The 24,284-nt window shown below is 47.4% G+C and overlaps 1 protein-coding gene across 5 annotated transcripts in view; it reads left to right on the forward strand.

The window, feature by feature from the left end:
• The window catches only part of LOC135918847 (glutathione hydrolase 1 proenzyme-like), a 607,262-nt gene that overhangs the window by 529,729 nt on the left and 53,249 nt on the right, over window positions 1-24,284 (forward strand). For all 5 annotated transcript variants that reach the window (XM_065452525.2, XM_065452527.2, XM_070525368.1 and 2 more), the window contains one exon: window positions 11,602-11,842. In XM_065452525.2, the coding sequence (XP_065308597.2) occupies window positions 11,602-11,842 (241 nt within the window). The remainder of the gene's footprint in view (window positions 1-11,601; window positions 11,843-24,284) is intronic.

Below are 24,284 nucleotides of genomic sequence, written 5' to 3' on the forward strand. Positions count from 1 at the left end.
TTACGCAGATGTTGCGAGTATAGAAAGACTATATTTACAATATATATACAAAATGACTCGGAGTAGTCAAGATGGCTGACCAACAACACGCAGCAGCCAGCGTCTCGCGATCTTCTTCCTCTCTCTTCTTTCATCCTTCCGTAACAGGACCCCCGGGTGGTGAAGCACCATCTCGGCACATGGTAGGCGTATAATTGTGAGCGAAGTATGGCTTCAGCCACGAAACGTCCCCGACGCCAACAGGCGCCCGACTTGAGCATACGTCAAACTGTAGGGGTGAAATCTCGTAATTTACGATGTTAACTCGTCGTAGCACTTCATAAGGTCCCCTGTAGCGAGAGAGAAGCATCTCGTAGAGGCCGACCCGACGACATGGTGACCAAAGGAGCCCTAAAGCATAAGGCGCGAACTTAACATCGCAATGGCACCGGTCATAACGCTCTTTTTGTATATGTTACGAGGCTAATAAACCAGATCGGGCGACTTGACGTACTATGTCAGCGTGATCGATGACTTCACGAACGTACTCAGTTGCAACAGGCGGCACAGATGGGAGCCTGGTGTCAAACGGCCATGTGGGGTCGCGACCATAAAGAGATAAAAGGTCGAATATCCTGCGATATCTTGTCGGGAAGAGTTATACGTGAACGTCACGTGGGCTAGCGTGGCGTCCCAGTCGCGGCGATCGTTGGAGACATACATCGAGAGCATCCCTGTGAGCGTTCGTTTGAGACGTTCCGTAAGACCGTTCGTTTGTGAGTGGTAGACGGTGGACAGCTTGTGCTCAGTGGAGAGGAGGAGGTTGTCTACAACTCGAGATAAGTACAAGCTGCCACTGTCTGTAAGTAACTGTCGAGGTGCACCATATTGGAGAATGACGGCGTATAGGAGAAAATTGGCGATGTCTGTTGCGCAACTAGTCGGCAACGCATTTGTTACCGCAAAGCGTGTCACGTAATCAGTAGCGACGACGATCCACTTATTCCCTGTAGTCGTCATCGGAAAAGGGCCAAGCAGGTCAAGGCCTACACGAAAGAACGGTTCAGAGGGAAGTTCAGTGCGATGGAGTCGTCCGACAGGTGGCAGAGGAGGTTTCTTCCGGCGCTAACACAATTCGCAAGTTGCGACATTACGACGCACAGAGCGGTAGAGACCCACCCAGAACAACCAGCGTCTTACGCGTTCGTATGTAAGCAAAACTTCATTGTGTCCCGCCGTCGGCGCGTCGTGAAGTTGTTCGAGAACGAAGGGTAACAGGTGACGAGTAAGGACAAGCAGCAACTCAAGGCCGTCAGGGTTGATATTGTGGGGGCAGAGGAAGGCACCATACAGCATGAACATGCGGCACGTGCCATCGGTCCTGTCAGACTGCACTTCAGTGATGATGGACTGTAAGGATGCGTCGCGTTGTTGCTCAGCGCGCATATTGGTTCTGTCAGCCAAAGCCATCACATAGGTCACCGGATGATGCGCAAAAGGATCGGGAGGATCCACAGGGTGACGCGAAAGGCAATCAGCGTCCTTGTGGAGATGTGCAGTCTTGTAACTGATGATAAATGAAAATTCCTAGAGCCGCAAAGCCCAGCGACCAAGCCGTACAGTCGGGTCCCGAACGGAAGACAGCCAGCAGAGTGCGTGATGATCTGTGACGACCGAAAACGTGCGGCCGTACAAGTATGGCAAGAACTTGGCCACAACCCAAACTAAAGCCAAGCACTCCCGCTCGGTGGTAGACTTCGGTCGGTGCAGATGGATCAAAGTGGACAGGTATGGGAGGAGTGGTCAGAAACTCAATGAGAGCGGCGGACGCGTGAGCCTGTTTCGTGCGCCATGAGAATGGCATGTTCTTTTTAGAAGATCTGTCAAAGGCTGAGCAACGCCGGCCAAGTTGTTGACGAAACGGCGAAAGTAAGAACACAGGCCGACGAAGCAGCACACATCAGAAGCAGAACGTAGCACAGGGAAACTGCGTAAGGTGCAAACTTTTGCAGGATCTAGTTGGACACCGCATGCGTCAATGAAGGTGTCCCAACACGGTAATTTGACGGCGCCCGAATTGACACTCTGTGGAGTTCAGTTGAAGGCCAGCTCTTCGGAAGGCCGCAACAATTGCACCGAGTCGGGAAGGTGGCTGCCGAACGTGGGAGAAAGAACAATAACCTCATCAAGGTAACCAAGACAGGGGATTCATTTGTAGCCTTGCAGAAGGGAGTCCATCATACGTTCAAATGTCGCAGGAGCATTGCAAAAACCAAAGGGCGTGACTTTGAACTGATATAAGGCATCTGGCGTGATGATGGCCATTTTCTCGCAGTCCATTTCATCGACTGAAATCTGCCAGTAGCCGGATCGAAGACCGATGGGCGAGAAGTATTTAGCTCCGTGAAAGCAGCGCAAGGCGTCATCAATGCCTGGTAGTGGGTAGACTTCTTTTCGCGTGGTCTTGTTTAAGTGGCGATAATCTACGCAAGAACACCAGGTACCATCTTTCTTTTTAACAATCACGACAGGCGACAGGGCTGCATGATGGCTTGATGACCACTTTGAAGGGCATTTTGCCCGCTTCTGATTGGATGACTCGACATTCAGCATGCGATACGTGATAGGGACGCTGACGAATAGGATTCGGGCCTGCAGTACTTATACGATGGTGAACAACAGATGTTTGGCCTAAAAGCCTGTCGTCGAAATCAAAGATGTCACTGTACGATTTAAGCAGGCGACGTATGTCCGTGGTCTGTGCACAGGTGAGGTAAAGTGCAATAATTTTCGTGAACTCATCCGTTAAGGAACCGAAGCTTTGAGCTGCAATTGGCGCTAATAAGCAGCTCTCGGCGTTCAGACTCTCAACGTCAAATTCGGAACCACTAGAAACGCTGGCCAAGAACATGCCGTCCGGAAACACTTGAGGGCCCAGGCTGAAATTGAGAAGTGGTAGAATGACGTCGTTATTAATAACCGTGACCAACGTATGCGGAACAGCAATGTTCCGGTTCAAAAGAACGTCGATGATGGGGCGCATATATTCACATATTCAGCACATATTCACCGTCCGGAACCTGTGGCTGGGCGGTCCAATTGACGTAAGTAACTGCCTCGTGTGGCAGACGCGCATCGTGAAGCGAGCACAAGCGACTTGGAGTGGTGCTCGGAGCCTCGGCGAGTTGAAGCAGTTCCAACTGAAGAACGCACGACGCGCAGTCGATCAGAGAAGAATGAGGGGATAAGAAGTCCAAGCCAAGAATAACGCCATCAGGGCAGTTGTTTATCACAGCAAAGAACAGAAATAGGGCGGCCAGCTATAATTCAATGTGCAGTACACATTCCAAGAACAACCAGCAGGTTGCTGTCGGCCACACGAAGCATTCAGGCAGCTTCTGGGGTGAGGACCTTTTTTGAACGTCTACGTACGCTAGCACTCCTCACAAAAACGTGGGCTCCATGTCGACGAGTGCTTGGACAGGTACGCCGTGTATTTTAACGTCTATTACACATCTCCTTGTGGGTGCAGAAAGAGGATTTGCTGCGGTAGTAAGCAGGACCTCCACACCACCTACGTGGACTGCGTTTTTAAGTTTTCCGAAAGGGAGCAGCCAAAGGCCACAGGGGACGAAAGTCGACTTGGCTGCGGCGAACGGGAGGATGGACAATGTGTTTGTGGTGAACGAGACTGGTGTCCCAGCATTCACGGTGAGTGACTGTACCATGTGTTCCTAGCAGAGTTTTCGGCGCTTTTAGGCTCAGCGTTGGGCGAAACATTGCTGGCATTTGCATGAAAACGGCTCAGGTTGGTCGACTTGCGAGGTGTTGAGCGCCACCAGTTCCGACGGTATCGGCCGACATGACCAATGTGGCGACAGGTGAAAGAGATCAGCTGGTCGTCCACAGTTCTCCACTCAGTTGGGTTGCGATAACACGTAAGGAAGCGTCGAGGTGGAGTGAAATTAGTAGAAGGGCGTTCGTTTGGTCTGGAATTGTCGGCAGCACATACAATATGTAAACCAATGTTTTCAAGTTCCTGGCAAACGATGGCTTGTACGAGAGGAGTGGAAAAAGTGCTAGCATCAGGGCTACGTGAACAGAAAGCTGTAGACGCCATCGCATCCACTTCACGTCGAGCGATTCGCACCACATCCTCTGATGGCGATCTGATGGTTGATCTTCACAGGTGGACGTTGCGGCAGCATTGGGAAGTCTGGCGAATGGTTGCAAAATGCCTCGGCTTTTGGCCTGCTCAAATTGTCGGCACTCTTTAATGATAGTATCAACTGTAGAGCAGCTTTTGCACATGAGCAGATTAAAGGCATCGTCAGCAATTCCCTTAAGCACGTGCGCGACCTTCTCAGCTTCTGTCATGTCGTGATCGGCTTTACGATACAGTGCCAGCACGTCCTGGATGTGCGAGACATGGGACTCTGTGGGGGATTGGGTTAGGGAGGCCAGTTCCCGCTTTGCGGCAATTTCAGGGCCGGCTGGTTTGCCAACAACTTTGGGGTCTTCTGTTCGCATTGGTTTCACCTTGTTAGCTCCTCTTCGTGGTTTTCGTACCACACCTTCGCCGTGCCTCCTAGGTAGAACTTGTTAGCTTGCGTTAGCGTTGGGTCTCATCTGTATCATCGTTGGTCTCATCGTTGGGTCTCACCCCCTCTTTGACGTCGGTGCCATCGGTCCCGCAGAAAGTTTCAGGATCCTTGGGTTGCACAACCCCAACCGAAGCGATGTAGCTGGCGATGGTGACATCAGAGGCGTCAACGACGATGAGCCCGCGTGCTCACCGTCATTCATGGTGCAGACGGTGATAGGACGTCCACTACGGAGCTCCGTTTCCAGCCGTGGTACCCCGCACATCTCACCAATATATTACGGGGTCGTTGCGAGAATAGAAAGGCTGTATTTACAATATATATAGTGGCTGCGTCAGAGTAGTTAAGATGGCTGACCACCAACTACACGCAGCAGTCGGCGTCTCCGATCTTCTTCGTCCTCTCTCCTCTTTCATCCTTCCATAACAATGTTCTTGACTTTCAGGCATCGTCGTGATGACGCCTTCTCAATGATATGTCGTCGAAAAAGTATTCGGCGCCTGCGTCGGCGGCGGAGGATATTTGTCAGTTCGACGAACAGCAACCGCACGTGCATCGGGTGCTGCTTTTAGTTTTCCGGATATGGGCTTGCAGACCGGCCCCTGGCTGGGCCAGTTTGCTCTCGGCTATTCGGGTCGGTTATGCGCACAACCCCTCTAATCGTCTCACGCAGGTCGTCTGAGGCCAGTGATTAACTCTGGCGTAGTTAGTTGAGTTCATGCGCTGGTTGAATTGTCTGTTCCACATTTCCAGTGTTTTCTCGATGTTAATCGTCTCGAGAAGAAACTCCGGCGGTCTTCGGTGAGCTGCGTATCATTCCGCCGAAAAGTTTTTCCTTCACACCACGCATAAGCAGGCGGACTTTGTTCTCCTCGGACATTTCCACTTTGGCCTGGCGGAAGATACGGCTCATTTCTTCCGTAAAGATGGCAACGTTCTCATTAGGTAGCTGTACTCGGGCGTCAAGTAAAGCTTGGGCTCGTTTTCTGCGTACGACGCTTGTGAATGTCTACAGGAAGTTGCTTCGGAGCAGGTCTCACGTCATTAAGGCGGCTTCTCTATTCTCGAATCACGTCCTGGCGGTGTCTACCAATGCGAAAAAGACATGTCGTAGCTTGTCGTTAGAGTCCCAGTTGTTGAAGGTCGCCTTTCCTTCATACGTCTCCATGGAGCCAGGTTAGTGGGTCTATAGACTATGAACCATGAAAGGTTGATAGGTCCCGATGTTGCTGCCCCAGCATGGGAGACGCTGGGGAAGCCATTGGGGATGCTGACTTGGGCTTGATCCGTCTGGTCTTCTCGGGAAGAGGTCCATATTCCAGTAGCACTCTTTGCTGGCTACGGCTAGTTCGCTGGTCCTTGGCGACGTTGGTGTGGTCCTTGAGTTTCGAGCTTGGATCGCGGCTTTGCGGGGGCGTTCGGTGCATGAACGCACTAGCACCTCCACCAGATGTGACATAGTAGTAACGGTGAAGAAAGCAGCAAAACTGGGAATGATGAAACTAGCATTTTATTGGGCGAACTTTTTTCCTCAAAACAGGCTACACTCAAACAATGGCGACAGCGTCGAACACAGTCGGCGATCGTCGAAAATCTCCTCAGTGCGTCAAGTTCCTCGGCTTTTATACAGCAGTCATCGAAGGTGTGAGAGTAATCGCTGGTGCCCACGTGTATTCCAGAAAGTTCTACTCCATTCGCGTCACGCATACATGAAATCAGACTACACAAGGTTCGGTGACAATAGACATCGGATATATCGGCAACATTCGAGAAACTTCCGATGCAAGCAGGCACGTCCCGCGCTGTGCTAACACTTCTTACGTGCTGAAAACGGTCCCCTGGAAAGATAAAGAAGTGCACATGTCAAAATCGCATGCTAGTTTTCCCTCGGCGTACTTTTTCACTAGCTCCGGTTTCTTTCAAAGTACTTTTGTATAAAACGGCCATTCGAACTAACATGGAATATGCGTCTTCCGTATGGGACCCTAATATTTGGTCATTGATTAATGCTCTAAGAGCTGTTTGGAATCGTTCAACTCCTTGTATTTTGACTAACTACTCTCGTGCGTCTAGTGTCACACTTATGAAAAGAATCCTAGAGCTTCAGATCTCTCCATGCGGCGGCATCTTTCTCGGCTCCCCTTTCCACAAAATGCTGCGCAAACGAATCGCTCAGACAAAGTCTCTTCACTGCTCCAAATTACGTATCATCCCGCATTGATCATCGATAAAAAGTAGGCGTTCCAAGTTGCACAACTAACCCGTATTTTTATTCTTTCCTCCCCAAGACCAGCTCATACTGAAACCACCTGCCCATCTGCATCGTCTTCATTCCTGAACCTGAAGCATTCAAATCTGCGCTTCTTCGTCACCTTTGTTAAAACACGCCTTTCCATTGATTTCTATAAATATTTACAACTCCTATCTGTAACGCCTCAACGGCCCTAATAGTAACCAAATAAATAAATAAGTAAATACTACACAATTTGCGCCGCGTATGCAATCAGGTTATTCAAGGTTCCGGGAAAACAGAAAACGGTTAGAACTACTGATAACATTCGGGAAACTTTCTGATACATGAAGGCGTGTGCTGCGCCCAGCAAATGCATTTCATTTTTGTTAGCCAATGAAAAAGCGGTCACCGGAGTTAGATAAACTTTCCTACTGAATTTTTGAAAACCGTTCATTTCATCACAATTAGGACATGTTTGCCCTAAATTCAGGAACTCAAAAGTACATTCCATCCTACGTTGTTACATCCAGTTCTGATGCTCCTTGGTACAATACCCATCTTCAGCGCCTATATAACCGCATAAACGCATATATTGCTCCGCAAAACACTCGCCAACTGACACAGGCTGGTCTTCTTATAAGTCCGCATTCGACACGTATGTAACAGCACTAAAGAACGCTAAATATAACTTTCTATCTAACGTACGTCCATCATTAAAGACTAAGGCTAAAAAGTTAAAGTTTTGGGGTATACTCAACCCATTGGATTATAAGCACCTATCTATAGAAGACCCATTGGGTATCCTTATACCGAAGGAATAGTGCGCTGCCGCCCTTAATGACGCATTTGCGCAAAATCTTTCTATCCTCTGCAAGGACCGCCTACCTCCTACTCGTCAGTACGATCATGATTATGCCTCCAGTGATTGTGGATACGGCTGGCGTTGCTAAATTGATGCCCAGAACCAACACTCATTGCCTGGTTACGACTCTAATAACTCAAAATTTTTTAAAAATATCAACGCAGTTACTTCTGTTATACTAACAAAACTTGATCAGCAATCACTGGATACATCTAGTCAAGCTAGCCAATGGAAAATCGGGAAGGTTGTTCCGCTGCATCAGTCTTGTAACAAAACTTTAACAGCTAATTATCACCCCATCTCGCTGTCAAGCACTTGCTGTAAATTGCTAGAACATATAATTCTCAAACATATTCCTAACTTCCTGGAATCCAACGCATTTTTCACACCAGATCAGCATGAATTTTAAAAAAGCAATTTCATATGAAACTTAGCTTGCAATCTCTACGCACAAATTGCACCGTATTCTCGATCATTCCTCATTTGCAGATTGCATTTTTTAGACTTCGCTAAAGCATTTGATAAGGTCTGTCAAACTTTTATTATAAACTAAGTAAGCTGAACCTTGACACTAAGATGTTGAAGTGGATTGATGGTGGTGACTAGCAAGGACGACGCAAGAGCATGATAGCGAAAACAAGAACCATTGCTTTATTCAAGCATTTGATTATATAGGCGCGGGACCGTGCGCCGAGAGTATCTGCGCATTTAGGGTGCACAGTCATGCTACAGTTGCCTTGTCTGATACATACCTTTGCGATAAATAAATTGTGCACCTTCCCAAACAGTTGTTGAAAGTTCATCTCACCACAAGTAAGGATTATACAGACACTTGCTTAGAACGTTCGTCATAATGAAGACGTTGCGGTTGCTTCACGGTTCGGGTCGACCTTCTCAAAGCTGGCGGTGGTACAAGCGGGGTCGAAGGGTTGCCCGTTGTCGGTGGTTGACGTGTGACTGTTTGCGAGGTTGGATCTGTCGCTGTTGAATGGTAACCAAAGTCGTTGTCCGCTGGGGTGGTATCGCTGTAGTCATCGCTTGCCTCTAAAAGCCGTTCCCCGGTTTGCAGTAGGTGACGATGGTTCTGCCTGATGAGCTTCTGATCCTCCGTTTTTACCAGGTAAGAGCTCGGGTACGGCAGACCCATCACTTGAGGTTTTCGGGACCATGCAGTATCTCTGAGCCTCGCGATGGTACTCCTTTGGAGAGGAGGCAAAGGTCTTCCGGCTTGTTTTTGACTGTGCTTATTGATGGCGGTCGCAATCACAGCACTGAGGTCCGGGAGGTTGGCGCGAAGGTGCCTTCCTTGCAGGAGTTCACCAAGGGATCGCCCCTCCTCCAGTGGGGTAGTGCGGTAAGCCAGCAGGCCCAACCAGAAATCATACCCTAAGTCTACAGTTTCCCCAAGAAGCGCTTCACAATCTGCACACCTTTTTCCGCAAGCCAGTTAGACTGCGGATAATGAGGGCTGGATGGGACATGTGTGCAATCAAATTTCTTTAAAAAAAGAGCCTATTCATAGCTAGAAAGTTACGGACCATTATCAGTACATGCCAGTACTTCAACTGGCACGCTAATCTTGCACAGATAGCACTGAGGGCTGCAATGGTTGATCACACCGATGCGTCTGGCAGTTTCAGGACTTCTGGAAAGTTTGATAAGGCAACAAGAACAACTATGTACGAGTCTTCCGCAAACGAAAAAATGTCAGTCCCAACTCTATGCCGTGCACAAACTGGAACGGGTCATGACTGTTTAGGCTTGTAGCGCAGCTCGGAAGAGCAAAAAAACGAATAGGGTAGGGGTGAGCAAAAAAAGGAATAGGGTAGGGGTAATCAAAGGGAACGGGAAACAGAGTGAGCGCTAACTTCCAACTGACAGTTTATTTCGTGACACGAGACTACTTATAGACTCGGCAAACCATATGACATCAGGAGATAACAAAAACATGAAGCAACAAAACCGATAGTAACCAAGTGGTAGCATTCAGACAGCCTGTGGCTGCAGTCGGAGATACGCCAATTCATTGTTTGATAATGATAATGAAGGTGAGCTCACACATGCATGGCCCAGACCAATGATAGCCTTTGCTTCGATGATTTCTCTTGTGAGCTGATTACGACTGCGACCAAGAATGACGCATTCCTCTAAGACAGGTTCGCAACCACACATTTTGCAGTGCTGCGCCAGAAACCCCCCAGCTGTAATACAATTCTTGGCATTGTAACGATGCTCGCGCAGCCTGTCATTCAGACATCGGCCAGTCTGACCAACGTAACGTTTTCCGCACTTGAGTGGAAAACAATAAACGACACAATGTGTGCAATTAAACTTATTTTTGTGGTTCTTATCACAGGAAAGAGGAGCTACCTTATTGGGATTAGTGAGTTTGCAAATCCTCATTAGCTTCTTAGGGGCAGAAAACACTACACGAACATTCGCTCGCTGGGCGATTTTCTTAAGATTATGCGAGACAGTGTGAATATAAGGGATGACGCTAGTCCTGCCCCTAGTAGTTACAGGATTATCTGCGTGCTGGTTGTCTTTTCTACGCTCTCTTAGAATTCGTTCTGCTATTGATACTTGTAGGGACACGGGATAACCAGCCTGCGAAAGCCGATCGCACTGGGAGGCAAAACTAGACGAAACGGTATGGTGGCACGACTTTCTCAAAGCATTATTAAGGCAAAGGTTAGCAATGCCTCTCTTGATCAACTTGGAATGGGCAGAATGAAATGGAAGAAGTGGTTTGTTAGCACGCGGTTCATAGGACCAACACGTATGAATATCCGAACAGGCTAAGCGCAAATCCAAAAACAGGATCTCATGATCCTGTGGGAGCTCGTAGGTAACGTCAAGGGGCGCTAGGCATTCTTGGACTATTGGCACTACCAAGACGACCTCAGTCTCAAGGTCAGCCGGAGAACACTGAACACAAAACAAAAATCGTCCACGTAACGAAATATTTTAAAAATGTTAGTCTGACAAAGGTTGACTGACAAGCCGACGTCTAGGCGAGCTAAAAACAAATCACTGAGGAGCGGGGCAATGCACGAACCAATGCACACTCCGTTTTTTTGCAAATAGATGGTGTCATTCCATGTAATGAACGTAGATGACAAATAAAAGCTCAAAAGTTCTAAAAAGTGATCACTAGACATCCCAGCATTATTTTGAAAACGGGTGACGCCAAATTCATCAATTGTCTGCGATATAGCTTACAGCAGGTCATTGTGAGGAATAGAATAGTAGAGGTCCTTCACATCGACGGAGAAGAGTTGAAAGCATCGATCAGAGTTGTCCTTTAAAAATTCAATTACTTCATCGGAGTTGCGTATTAACAACGGGTCATTCACGGGTAAAATGGCTAGCTTGGCCTGCAGAAACAGTGCGACAGACTTCTGCCACGTGTCTTTTTCTGAAACAATAACCCTCAACGGGACGTAAGGTTTGAGCGTTTTCGCGCTAAAGAACACCTCTAGGTGATCTCGCTTGCTGCTGGCAATATTTCTTAACACTTTGTCCAAGTTGCATTCCCTGCACAGTTTCTTAGCCTTAGCTTTTACCTTACTTAAGGACACTGTATCCTGACGCTTAAAAACGGCGGAAATTGCCAGACCAGCTTTTGCGTGAAAGCCTAAACAGTCATGACATACCAACTCGCCCAAACTGCCACGCTTTTGGAACGGGTCGCATTTGAAGGTTCCTGCGTCCGTTTGTAAGCTTACTTGCGGCATATCGGACACATTTGCACCATAGAAGTGATCGCAGCGTTGAGCCATGGCCAAAATACGAGACGTCTGGCTCTTTCCTTGCATTTTTGCATGCCGAGATGACCTTCATGAATTCTTTGCAGCATTGTTTGACGCGTGCTTCTCGGAATAGTATGAGATCTTTGACCGATCCCTAACTCTACTACGCAGTTTTGGGGCACTGGCCATCTCAGCATCCACTGGCGTGCTGCTCAACAACGAAATGGACGACTTCGCGAATCCTGGAAAGGCGAACACTTTCGGCCTCGTGTCCAGCGCCACCAATTACATACGGCCCAAGAAACGACCCACGTCTTCCATGTCGCCGCTCGTGATAACAGACGCCGACGGAAGCGTCGTCATGGCCACCTCGTCCACGGGTGCATTCTTCATTTGCAGCGGACTGACGCAGGTACGCCTTCTCGGGCTATTTGTTTGCATTGCCTTATTACATAATTAGATATTATTCATTTATTGCCTTTTCTGATATTGAAATCAGAGCATAATCGTAAAGGAGAAAATTGTAGGCCATTATGAACAGTTCCCGACCCATCTTTCTGTTGCTGAATACGTGCTAAATCAAATTTTCTTTCCCGCAAAAGCATGCAAAAAGCGCCGAGCTTAGACAAAACTTTTATGTAGCCCGTATAGAGCAATAAAAACCTGCATCGCGAACTTTTCATTGTGACCCACACGTTTCTGGTTGACAATTTTGCTCTGATTAGGATATTTGAGAATTAATTAATCACGACCTTCATACTGACATTGAGCGAAAGATACCCATTGATGCCTTCGTCATTGATTTGCAAAGAGCATTTGACAAAGTCCCACATAAGCGTTTAATATTCTAGTTTACAAAACTTAACCTACACCCTCTTGTCCTAGAAGAATTAAAGATTTTTCTACTTATGAACAGCAATAAGTGCATGCTAATAATGCTTCAAATTGATCTTCCGTTTTATCTGGCGTGCCACAATTAGGCACTGTAGTTGGCCTACTCATTTCTGTAATTTACATTACCGACCTACCCACAACTATTTCTTCAAGGATGCGCTTGTTCAAAGATTATGGCGTCATTTATCGCCTGATCATTGACGTAACCGATAACATGGCTCACCAAAAAGATTTATTGAAATAAGGTAAATGGTATCGTGACTGATTAATGGTTGTGGGTACTAACAAAATATTGTAACCAACAGTTACAACAGCCGTTTCTACGAAAAATAATTTATTCTGGGCGAACCTGTGCCCATCAACAAAAACCGACTAAACCTCAACAACAACAAAAGCATCCCTCGAGCTTCGCTCCTTCAAACGTCGTTCTCTTCTTTGTCGCCTCCTGTCGCGTGCCAAGCGTCCGATTCTCGCGCACGAGCCACCGGCCTGTCAGCACCGGCCGAGCGTTGCCTTGCGGTGCTTTGCTTCACGCTCACGGTGTGGCGGCTACACAGTTGGGATATGTCGGTCGTCTATTTTTTTCTCGCAATGCTAGCGGCATTAGCCTCCTCCGAAGAAGCATCGTCCCGATGCGTAGGAAAGGCCTAGAGAGGCCAACTGCTTTAAAAGGACAGTGGTCAGAGGATGGCCGGTGCTAGGCTTGGTCGTATGTGCAACTTCGGTTAATCAATGCCTTTAATAGTATGGCTTCATTCTTACTACGTGTACGACCTCTGGGCGAGTCCTGCGTCGTGTGGAGCAAACTTGGCCTTCAGGAGTTACCTCGTAATTTAAGGGACTTAACCGACGAAGTACTTTGTAGGGGCCAAAGTAACGGTGCAGTAACTTCTCCGAAAGGCCGGGCGTACGTATAGGCGTCCATACCCACACATTGTCTACGGGGTTGTACTGCACCTCTCTTCACCCTAGGTTGTACCGGTTTGCGTCGACGTATTCCTGTTGTCTGATACGGTGCGTTGCCAACTGTCGTGCTTCTTCTGCCCTTTCTATGTACTCACTAACGTCAGGGTCGTCTTCGGTGCTGTTGTCTACAGGTAACATCGCGTCTAGTGTCATTGTTACTGTCCGACCGTAAACAAGCTCAAATGGCGTGAAATGTGTCGTTTCTTGTACTGCAGTACTATACGCAAAGGTGACATATGGTAGAATACTGTCCCATGTCCGATGCTCGACGTCCACATACACTGAGATCATGTCAGCGAGCGTTCTATTGAGTCGTTCAGTCAGGCTATTTGTTTGTGGATGGTACGCTGTGGCTTTTCTATTAGCAGTATGTGTTAGTTTCATAACAGACTGCGTCAAACGGGCCACAAAAGAAGAAGAAGAAGAAGAAGAATTTTATTTATTCACTCAAGAAAATAAAATCACAGTAGCAAGATATACAGAAAGAGGTCCCAAAGCGCGAGGCTGTAGGGGGACCTCCTGTTCTAATTAGAAAGATCAAAACAAGTTAGGTTACAGCAAACGCAGCAAAGTTATGCTAGGAGAATGCCAGAAACTTGAGAGTAGGAAAAATTCGAGAGGCAGACATAGACAAAGAGACAGGAAGGTGGCTGGGGATATCGTGCCTTGATCGTGTAGTAAACTATGCCGTCCACACACACGCTTGTACGGACTGAAGAAGGAAAACAACGTAGGAAAGAGCCCAAGGAACAAGAAAATGAGTTCATGAGAGTGGCTTGTTGGGCTAGTTGGTACATGGTTATGCTAGGAGAATGCCAGCAAACTTTAGAGTAGGAAAAATTCGAGAGGCAGACATAGACAAGAAGACAGGAAGGTGGCTGGAGGTATCGTGCCTTGATCGTGTAGTAAACTATGCCATCCACACACACGCTAGTACGGACTGAAGAAGGAAAACAACGTAGGAAAGAGCCCAAGGAACAAGAAAATGAGTTCATGAGAGTGGCTTGTTGGGCTAGTTGGTACATGGTTATGCTAGGAGAATGCCAACAAACTTTAGAGTAGGAAAAATTCGAGAGGCAGACATAGACATAGAGACAGGAAGGTGGCTGGAGGTATCGTGCCTTGATCGTGTAGTAAACTATGCCGTCCACACACACGCTAGTACGGACTAAAGAAGGAAAACAACGTGGGAAAGAGCCCAAGGAACAAGAAAATGAGTTCATGAGAGTGGCTTGTTGGGCTAGTTGGTACATGGTTATGCTAGGAGAATGCCAGCAAACTTTAGAGTAGGAAACATTCGAGAGGCAGACATAGACAAAGAGACAGGAAGGTGGCTGGAGGTATCGGGCCTTGATCGTGTAGTAAACTATGCGATACCTCCAGCCACCTTCCTGTCTCTTTGTCTATGTCTGCCTCTCGAATTTTTCCTACTCTAAAGTTTGCTGGCATTCTCCTAGCATAACCATGTACCAACTAGCCCAACAAGCCACTCTCATAATCGCAGCAAAGTTTTAAAGTTGTCTACTAATAATTACACATGACAGCAAAGGAACCGAAACATATGATAGTACAAAGAATGGCGTTATGAACAAATAAAAGTAACAAAACAATTCAGGTTAATGCAAATACAGCAAATAGGTAGAACTGTTAACATTTATTAATGCAAGAAAACTAGTCAACTGAAAACAAGGCATAACAATGTACAGAATTACATCATGTACTGAACTAAAAACAAAACGAAGCATGGGAAGTGAAATGTAGCCTATGAGGCAGTGTTCTAACAATAACTGACACAAGATAACTGACACAAGAAGCTGTTCCTTTGTCTGTTATGAGTACCTTAGGTGCGACATGTCGTAATACTATGTGTGTGACAAAAACTGAGCCACTTCAATGGCGGTTCCTTTTGTAAGAGAAGAGGTCTCAGCATACCGAATCAGATAATCGGTTGCTACCACAATCCACCGCTTTCCTGAGGTTGAAACGGGAAATGGTCCAAGTAAATCCACTCCTATTTGTTCAAATGGCGCTTCTGGTGGCTGAATCGGTTGCAGAAAACCTGCTGCTTTGAGTGGCGGTGTTTTGCCTCTTTGACAATCTCGGCACGATTTGACATAGTGCTGCACTGAATTCGTCAACTTCAGCCAGTAATATTTCTCGCGGATTCTCGCCAGAGTCCTACTAACGCCTAAGTGACCAGCTGCAGGGTCATCATGGCAAGTTGCTAAGATCTCAGCTCGCAGCGATGATGGTACGAGAAGTAGAAACGTCTCACCACTGTGCTCGAAGTTTCGTTTGTAGAGGACGTTATTACGAACACAATCTACGGATGAAAACTCGAGGCACTTTCACTTGTCGACCCTCCAGGTACTCGATGAGCAGGAATAATTCCGGATCAGTACGCTGATGATGAGCCATTTCCGTCGTATTCACAGCCCCAACAAATGGGAAATCTTGCTCGTATTCAGGTGACGTAGCCTCGATTGGTGCGCGTGATAAGCAATCAGCATCATTGTGCTTTATACCTGACTTGTAAACGACCGTGATGTCACACTCCTGTAGCCGCAAAGTCCATCTAGCGAGTCTTCCGGAAGGGTCCTTGAGGTTCGCCAGCCAGCACAATGAGTGATGATCGCTGATGGCTCGAAACGGTCTGCCATACAAGTATGGCCGGAACTTACTGATGGCCCGTATAACCGCCAGGCATTCCTTTTCTGTAGCTAAGTAATTTGTCTCGGCTTTCGATAAGGTACGGCTTGCGTACACAATGACTTTTTCTTCTCCATTCTGCCACTGAATAAGTATGGCACCGAGACCAACGTTACTCGCGTCGGTGTGGTGTCCGTTCCGGCATTTTCATCAAAATGGGCAAGTATAGGAGGACTCTGAAAACGCTGTCGTAGCTCAGAGAAGATGTCTTCTTGTTCTTTCTCCTACACAAAAGGGACATCTTCTTTTGTCAGTCGCGTGAGTTGTTCGGCAATTTCTACTGCAGTGATCTTCTCAGGATCGAGGCGGACGCCTTCAGCACTGACAATGTGGCCGAGAAAGCGGAGCTCGCAAGAGCCGAAGTGGCATTTTTCGGGTTTTATTGTGAATCCCGCCATGCGAATAGCATCCAGAACTGCTCCCAGTCACTGCAAGTGCTGCTCGAATGTAGTGGAGAAGACCACCACATCATCAAGGTAGACGAGGCACGACTGCCATTTCAGTCCGGAGAGAACAGTGTCCATCATCCGCTGGAATGTGGCTGGCGCAGAACACAGACCAAATGGAAGCACCTTAAACTCGTATAAACCATCTGGTGTCACAAATGCCGCCTTTTCGCGATCTCGCTCGTCCTCTTCTATCTGCCAGTATCCGCTTTTGAGATCCAGAGAAGAGAAGTAAGCATTGGGTAGTTTATCCAAGGTGTCGTCGATGCGGGGAAGTAGATAAACATCCCGCTTCCTGACGAGGTTGAGCTTCCTGTAGTCAACACAAAATCGTAGGGTGTTATCCTTCTTTTTGACAAGGACTACCGGAGATGCCCACGGACTATTGCATCGATGTATTACATCGTCCTTGAGCATTTCCTGTACTTGACTTCTTATCGCTTCTCTTTGCTTTGGAGCCACTCGGTACGGGTGCTGGCGAACTGGTCTTGCAGGTTCTTCGACCACAATGCGGTGTTTTGCGACGGGAATACGACAGACTTTCGATGAAGTCGAATAGCATTCTGCAAACTCTGTGACCAAGTTCACAATCTCATCTCTTTGTAGTGATGACAGCTCTCGGTCAATGTCGATAGAGGTAAGGACACTGTATAAGGTGGCAGAAGCTGGTGATGCTGCATTGAGGGTTGACACATCCGCGAATTGTGCATAGTCATGAAGAAACGCTATGGCTGTTCCCTTCGCCACTTGTTGCGCCTCATTGCCAAAGTTATTCAAAAGGGCATCCGCTTATCCATTGCGCAGGTGAAGTAGGCCTCTTGCCACGTATATGTGCTTTTCCAGTAGCAGCCCGATATTTCCGTCTGCAAGTCCCTCATAGTCACAAAATACGTCGCTCCTTACAACGACAGTCATACTACACCGTACTGGCACCGTCACGTCTTCATCCACAATACGGAGAGAGGGAATATCTGGCTGTTCTGTATCAGAAATGGTAACAGAATTTCCTGTGGAAAACAACACGCGTGATTTTCGCAAGTCGATAATTGCGCCATTCGTTTGCAAAATGTCCATGCCCAGTATCAGATCACGGGAACACTGAGGGATAACAATAAAGCTGCTGACGTATGTAAAGCCTCTAATTCCGATTCTTGCTGTGCACATTCCTACGGGGTCGACTGAGTGTCCCCCCACTGTACGTATTGGAGATCCGTTCCAATGGGTCAACACCTTTTTCAATTTTCTGGCGAGTGCACTGCTAATAACTGAATAGTCCACACCAGTGTCTATCAACGCAGTAACTTCGAAGTCGTCGATGATGACGCGCAACTCGGAAGTTACGGCATCGTCACTGCACTTGTCCGCCGTTTCATCACTACCGTTGTCTTCTCGGATTGGCGATGGAGGGCCTTCGGTGTTCCGGGCGTCAGCGGCCTTGCCTCCACAGGTCGCTGGCTTTAGTTTTCCCGTCACGGACTTTGGGCGCGACGCCTCGGTGAAATGGAAGAGGGACGCGGACTGGGCGACCTATAACGCATATGCGCTGCTGATCGAGGTTCATGTTGCTGGGAGTTCTGAATAGTTTGGCGCGTAGATAAAAATGCCTCAATCTCATAAGGGCGCTCACCGTTTCGAGGGCAAGGCGCATTCACAGAGAAGCCACGCATTCCTACTCGGCGATACTGGCATTCCCTGTATAGGTGACCAGCCTCTCCACAGTGGTAGCAGAAGGGGCGCCGGTCTACAGCGCGCCATACATCGCTTTTACGTGGGCTTTCTTTTGGCATGGGCTGCACATTGCGAGGAAGTACCTGGGGTATTGGGGCTGTTCGTCCAAAGTCGGCGCGTCCTAGCTCCTGACCTAAAGCTTAGGCGCACGATATCCGCGGCTAACGCTGTGGCTGTGCGTGGGGCCATACCTGAGGCTCTGGCTCACAAATTACTTGCCAGAGTTCTTCGTGTATGACACCAGCAAGTGAGGACACCGTAGGAGGGCTTTGGGCCAGCTGCAGTTTCTGCAGCTCTTCCCTTACGACGGACCTCACCATTTCGCGTAGGATGTCCATATTGTTGGGGAGGGCCGCTGACCCAACGTCAAATGATGCGACGCATACATCTCTGTTGTACTGTCTCGCACGCTGCTGCAGCGTCTTCTCCATTGTCGTCGCCTCTGATCGAAATTCGGCCACAGTGCGGGGTGGATTACGAACCAGGCCGGCAAAGAGTTCCTGTTTCAGAACGCGCATTAGGTGCCGCAATTTCTTGCCCTCAGCCATGTTTGGGTCGGCTCGGCGGAAGAGGTGGGTCATGTCTTCAATGTACATGGTCACACTTTCGTTGTTCCGCTGGTTCCTCGCCTGAAGAGTGGCTTCTGCATGCCCTCTCTCTGCGGTCCGTGCTCGGGTACATAGCTAGCATCTCTCATCAGAAGTCGTTCCACGATGATAACAACGCTTCGTGGTTTTGAAACCACGTGCGTGCAGATTCCTCCAACGTGAAGTACACGTACCGGAGTTTCTTTGTCACCTCCCGACCGTTCCATCTGGCGACACGCTCGAATTTTTCGAGCCAGTCCTCGGCATCATCGAATGTGTCTCCGTGAAAGGATTCTGGCGTCCGGGGCGAGTCAACGACGACGTGAGGAGGGGTTACTTGAGTAACCATTGCACTGGTACGTCGGCCGGCTGCCACCTCTGCCCTTGGTGAATCGGCAACAGGACCAAACTCGTGCGTTGGTGGACAGGCGTTAATTCCGTTGGCTCCAAACTTCGGGGATCCGGGCTACCTTCCCTGGCGTGTGTGGGGCTTGGAATCATACCCCGCACCTCCACCAGATATGTAACCAACAGTTGCAACAGCCGTTTCTACGAAAACTAATTTATTCTGGGCGAACCTGTGCCTGTAAACAAAAACCGACTGAACCTCAACAACAACAAAATCGTCCCTCGAGCTTCGCTCCTTCGAACGTCGTTCTCTTCTTTGTCGCCTCCTGTCGCGTGCCAATCGTCCGATTCTCGCCCACGAGCCGCCGGCCTGTCAGCACTGGCCGAGCGTTGCCTTGCGGTGCTTTGCTTGCCGCTCGCGATGTGGCGGCTACGCAGTTGGGATATGTCGATCATCTTTTTCTTCTCGCACTGCTGGCGGCAATATATTTGCTTGCTTTTCATAAACGGCAAAAGTACCCAACATATACATACTCTATAATGACAACGACATCGATTCACATTCTTGAGAAAGTGCCTATGCATTAATATATCCCACGACTATAACTTGGACAGTGCACATAATCATAGTTACTAATGACGCAAAGGGAACTTTAGGTTACCTCAGACCTCCCCATCTGCATAGCTACTAGCTTACAAACCCTAATCCCACAAAAAACTGGAATATTCAAGCTATGTTTGTGATCCTACTGAACACGTTCTAACTGGCCTTATTGAATCGACACAAAACCGTGCCATACGATTCACATGTTCTCATTACTGCTACCCTACTGGCCTAACTAAACCAAAATAAAATGCACTTTAACGAAAGATTTTCGTGGTAATATAAGTGACAGGAAACACAAGAGAGACAAGATAAAACGCATGGCTTCTAATTTATTTCAAGGCCACTGCCCAAATATATCAATTTTTCACAGGTATTCCCACACTGAGAGCGCAGCACGCGCAAAGAAAATATATTCCAACGCTACCAAAAAGTGCACATTCACTCTTGTAGAGCAATGTTGAAGGCACCCTGGTGCAGTCATTTTCCTTTTTCTTAATATGGAAGGCTTCGAGCACTTCACGCGTTCCTCTGCTTTTTTTTATCACGCACGTGTCCCCAAATCGCGGTACGCCGCTGCATGAAGCACAATGGAACGACAGGTGTGAGCCCACAGCATTCTTTGTCGATAATACGTGTTCCCTGAGACGTTGATTAACACAGCGGCTTTTTTGGCCTATGCAAACACTGCCACAGCTCAACGTAATCTTATATAGGATGCCCATCACGCAACGCAGAAGTGGCCTGCGTGTGCTTTTTTTCGCACACAGGTTTGGTATTCTCGGAAGAAATGTGGGCACGAAGTTTCGATAGCTTATAAGCGGCCGAGAAAAGCACCTGGACGTCAGACCTGTTTGCAACTTTTTTCGCTTGGTAGGCAACCTTATGCATGTAAGGCAGTGCTAGTGGTCTCATCTTCTGCATGACATCACGTTTTCTGTTGCATCCTTTTAACTTCTGAAGAAAAGCTTCTGATACACTGCTTAAAACCGTAGAATGGAAGGTGGCTGCAACCAGTCTCGAGATATGCAAATGGAGAGTGCCGTTTATAGTGCCCTTATACGACTTCATTGAATCAGACCGGATACAAATTAAGCGTCTCAATACTTCTTTTCGCGGTTTTAGATTGACCGGGATCATAAGGTACGAGATCCTTACAGGCACGGGGTTGTATATCCAATACGAATGTGGAGCATTTAGTAGCAAATTATTGTCTATAAACTGCAAATAATTGTCTTTAGGTAATTCATGGACAAACGTTCGACGTTTTCAATGCTGTCTAAAAACATATAGTACATGTATCACATTGTCACAGACAGTCACGATTTTACAATTCTTTAAAAAATGCATGAAAATCGACCACATATCTAAATGCTCTAGGAAATAGACCCGACTCGAGGTTTCTGGCAAGCACCTGGTCAATACAAAAAAGGAAAATATTACATAATACAGCAACTCCAAAATACTCAGTAGAGGTGCTCTTACGTTGTACATAAAGCAACTCATTAAAAGAAAGAATTGTGCTACTTAGGTAAACTTGAAGCAGTGTCAAAAAACTTGTCCACAGGCAAGCCGCAATAATTCGTAAAATCTGTGCTTCCATTATTATTAATACATAATCAAATGCAAAGAACTGGTCCATTGTGGGGAACAGTTTAAAATAAATTCTCGAGATCAATACTGAAAGCATTGCCGAAGATACTTCCACTGCTCAAAAACTCCGGGACCACGCATGAATTTTTTAGACAACCGGGCCATCCTAGTCAAGCTTATTTAGGTGCTTAAAGGGCAATAGCGGCGTTTTTTCCCATGTCAAGCTAATGAAATGTTTAGGTTCCTGAGACCCCCCTGTCACGCGTCTGATAGTATAATCGTTCCTCAAATCCAAAATTATTTTAAATGAGCAAAAAGCCGCAAGAATGAGTCGATAACCTGACCGAGCAGCCGAACGAAGCTCTTCGTGTGACGTCACGGCCGTTACTCCAGTGGGGCAGGCGCGCAAGGCATGCCAGTCTCCCCTGCAGGGCAAATGAAACGGGCGAAGAGCAGGCGCTCTGCGGATACGTGACCACGCCGGACGTTTGCGTGACAATGTCAGCTGCACCACCTCTTCCGATCTGTCAAACAGGTACAGCTCTGATTCTGATGAGCTCAATAGCTACGGACCGCCTTTCGCATTCAACTCACCACCACGAGAGCCAGCACGCATGCGCAACACATTGCGCTGCGACGTGTAGAGCACGGGTAGCACTATCCTTTGATTTCATACGTGCTGCTTGTTATGTTAGGCGTTTTACTCCTTCTCAGTGAAGCGCTTAACATACTCAATATAAGTTGTGGAGCACGACTTTCCGCATTCGTGACCCGCAAGAGCGCAGCTGATAATCGAAAGCACTGATCTGGTGCATTTGATTGCACCAGCAGGTACAGCGGCCGCTGGTCGTTCTCTTGAGATATATTCCTAGCCGCTCATCGGTGACGTGAATTATTGCAAGAATATATCAAAACACGCAGATTTTCGGCATGTAAAACCCTGAGCCGCGCTTATAATATGAGTGCGACTCAGACACTTTCTCACTCAGAACGATGCGGTAACACCTCCGACAGACCTTCGAAAACAGCGAGCGGGAGACCGCAGTACGGGAGCGTTGTCATGCTGCCTACTTATCATCGTTAGTATTTTCTTCATGCACACAATGTGTTCCGGGAAGTAGACACACATGAGGACATTGCGCATATGATGGTTCATTGAGAAAACGCGTAGTTTTCGCACGGAAACACCTATGCCAATATTGACAGCGTTGGCAGCTGAATGAGGCGGTTTTCACTGCTATATCGTAGGGGCCTCCGCTTGTTGCCCACCTTCGATACGAGGCAAACACTGCATTTGGGTAGCTAAGTAATGAGTCAGCATAACAATTGGTATGTAAAGTACACCAACGTACGTAGTCGCATTTAATTTAGGGAACCGCCGGCGAGTGCGACTGACCGCCGTCAAGAACTACAACGTACAAATGTCGATAGCGTGCCGTGTCGTCGCTTCTAGCTTTTTGCGTGCGCACTGTACGAAATGAGGCGTGGTGTATTTCAACTCAACATGATCAAATCTGAAATGAAGAAGTGGTTTTCTTCATCCTAATGGCTTAATTAGCTTCAGGTCAATTACTGACCTCCGCAAGCAGTAGGCGCACGAACTCGGTGGCTGTGATAGGCTTAGCCTCGGCGGAACGCAATCGCCATCGGCTCAAATTGTGTGTGTGGATGGCGAGGGCTGATGTTCGTGCAGCCAACGACCCAACACCACTTGCCAACCCCCATCACTGGCCCGTTCACAGGGAACGCAACTCCTCGCGACAGGACCAAGCACTAGCTCACGATCGGCGACTCCTCCACGCTCTCCTCACAGTCGTCTGGATGATCCCGGCAAGCTTTGCGTAAAACGCTCCTGACGTTATACACAATGTGGCCTGTAACTGTGGAAGAGGTAAGGTAGAGTGTTCGAGGCAATTAACTAAATTCATTTGTCAAAAAAATCAGTGATACTCTCAAACCTGGTTTTTTGCGAACATTACGGAAGTGTGGAGAAGAATGCACCCATAGAATTCCATCGACATCCGTTGACATTGACAAATCATCGGAGTTGCCCTCCACACAAGCATGGACACACCTGAAGCTGCCGTGTACACTTCTCTGTCACAATAGACCTAAACAGCCTCTCCTGTTTATGTATATTTACGGTGAAAAACACTTTATTTATTTTATTTATTTATTTAGTACCTGCATCGCCTTAGAAGGCATTACAGCAGGGGGGTATATACATATCTACATCAGTTGACACTCATTTCAACACACAAAGCGCGGTAAAACGTTTCATTACATTGTATACCAACAATATTTGACGGGAGAGCATTCCACTCCCTCGTGGTCCTGTAAAAAAATTCATAACGCAAGGTGTCACCCTTAAAAGGAAATTCATGGAGTTTCAAGGCATGGTCTCTTCTACGGGAAATGTACGATGGTAATTTAATATATTTGTTCCTGTCGATGCCTATTTTAGAATAGTAAATACTGTGAAAAAATTTGAGTCTGAGGCACTTTCTTCTATCCTTTAGATCTTGCCAATTAAGTCTGCGCTTGCCTTCGGTAATACTGAAGTCTTTGTCGTAACTACCAAGAACGAATCGAACCGCCCTATTCTGAATTTTTTCCAGTGAATCGACTAACTGACACGTATAAGGATCCCAGCAAATGCAAGCGTACTCAAGTACCGAACGTACGTGAGTAAAATACAGCTGTTCTTTCAATTTACTAGGTAATTGGCCAAAATTTCGACGGAGGAAGCCCAACTTTCGTGCCGCCTTCTTTCTTAACTCCTGTACATGCCTGTTCCACCTTAAATCCGAGGTAAACCAAACTCCCAAGTATTTACATTCCGTAACCCTGCTTAAAGTAACGCTATTTAATTTGTACTCGTATGTCTTGTGTGAAGGTTTCCTTGTAAAGGTGATGTTTAAACATTTTGAAACGTTAAGCGACATTTCCCATTTCGCACACCAAGTTGAAAGTTTGTCT

Source organism: Dermacentor albipictus, chromosome 9 (genome assembly GCF_038994185.2).
Source record: "Dermacentor albipictus isolate Rhodes 1998 colony chromosome 9, USDA_Dalb.pri_finalv2, whole genome shotgun sequence".
Classification (NCBI taxonomy): Eukaryota; Metazoa; Arthropoda; class Arachnida; order Ixodida; family Ixodidae; genus Dermacentor; species Dermacentor albipictus.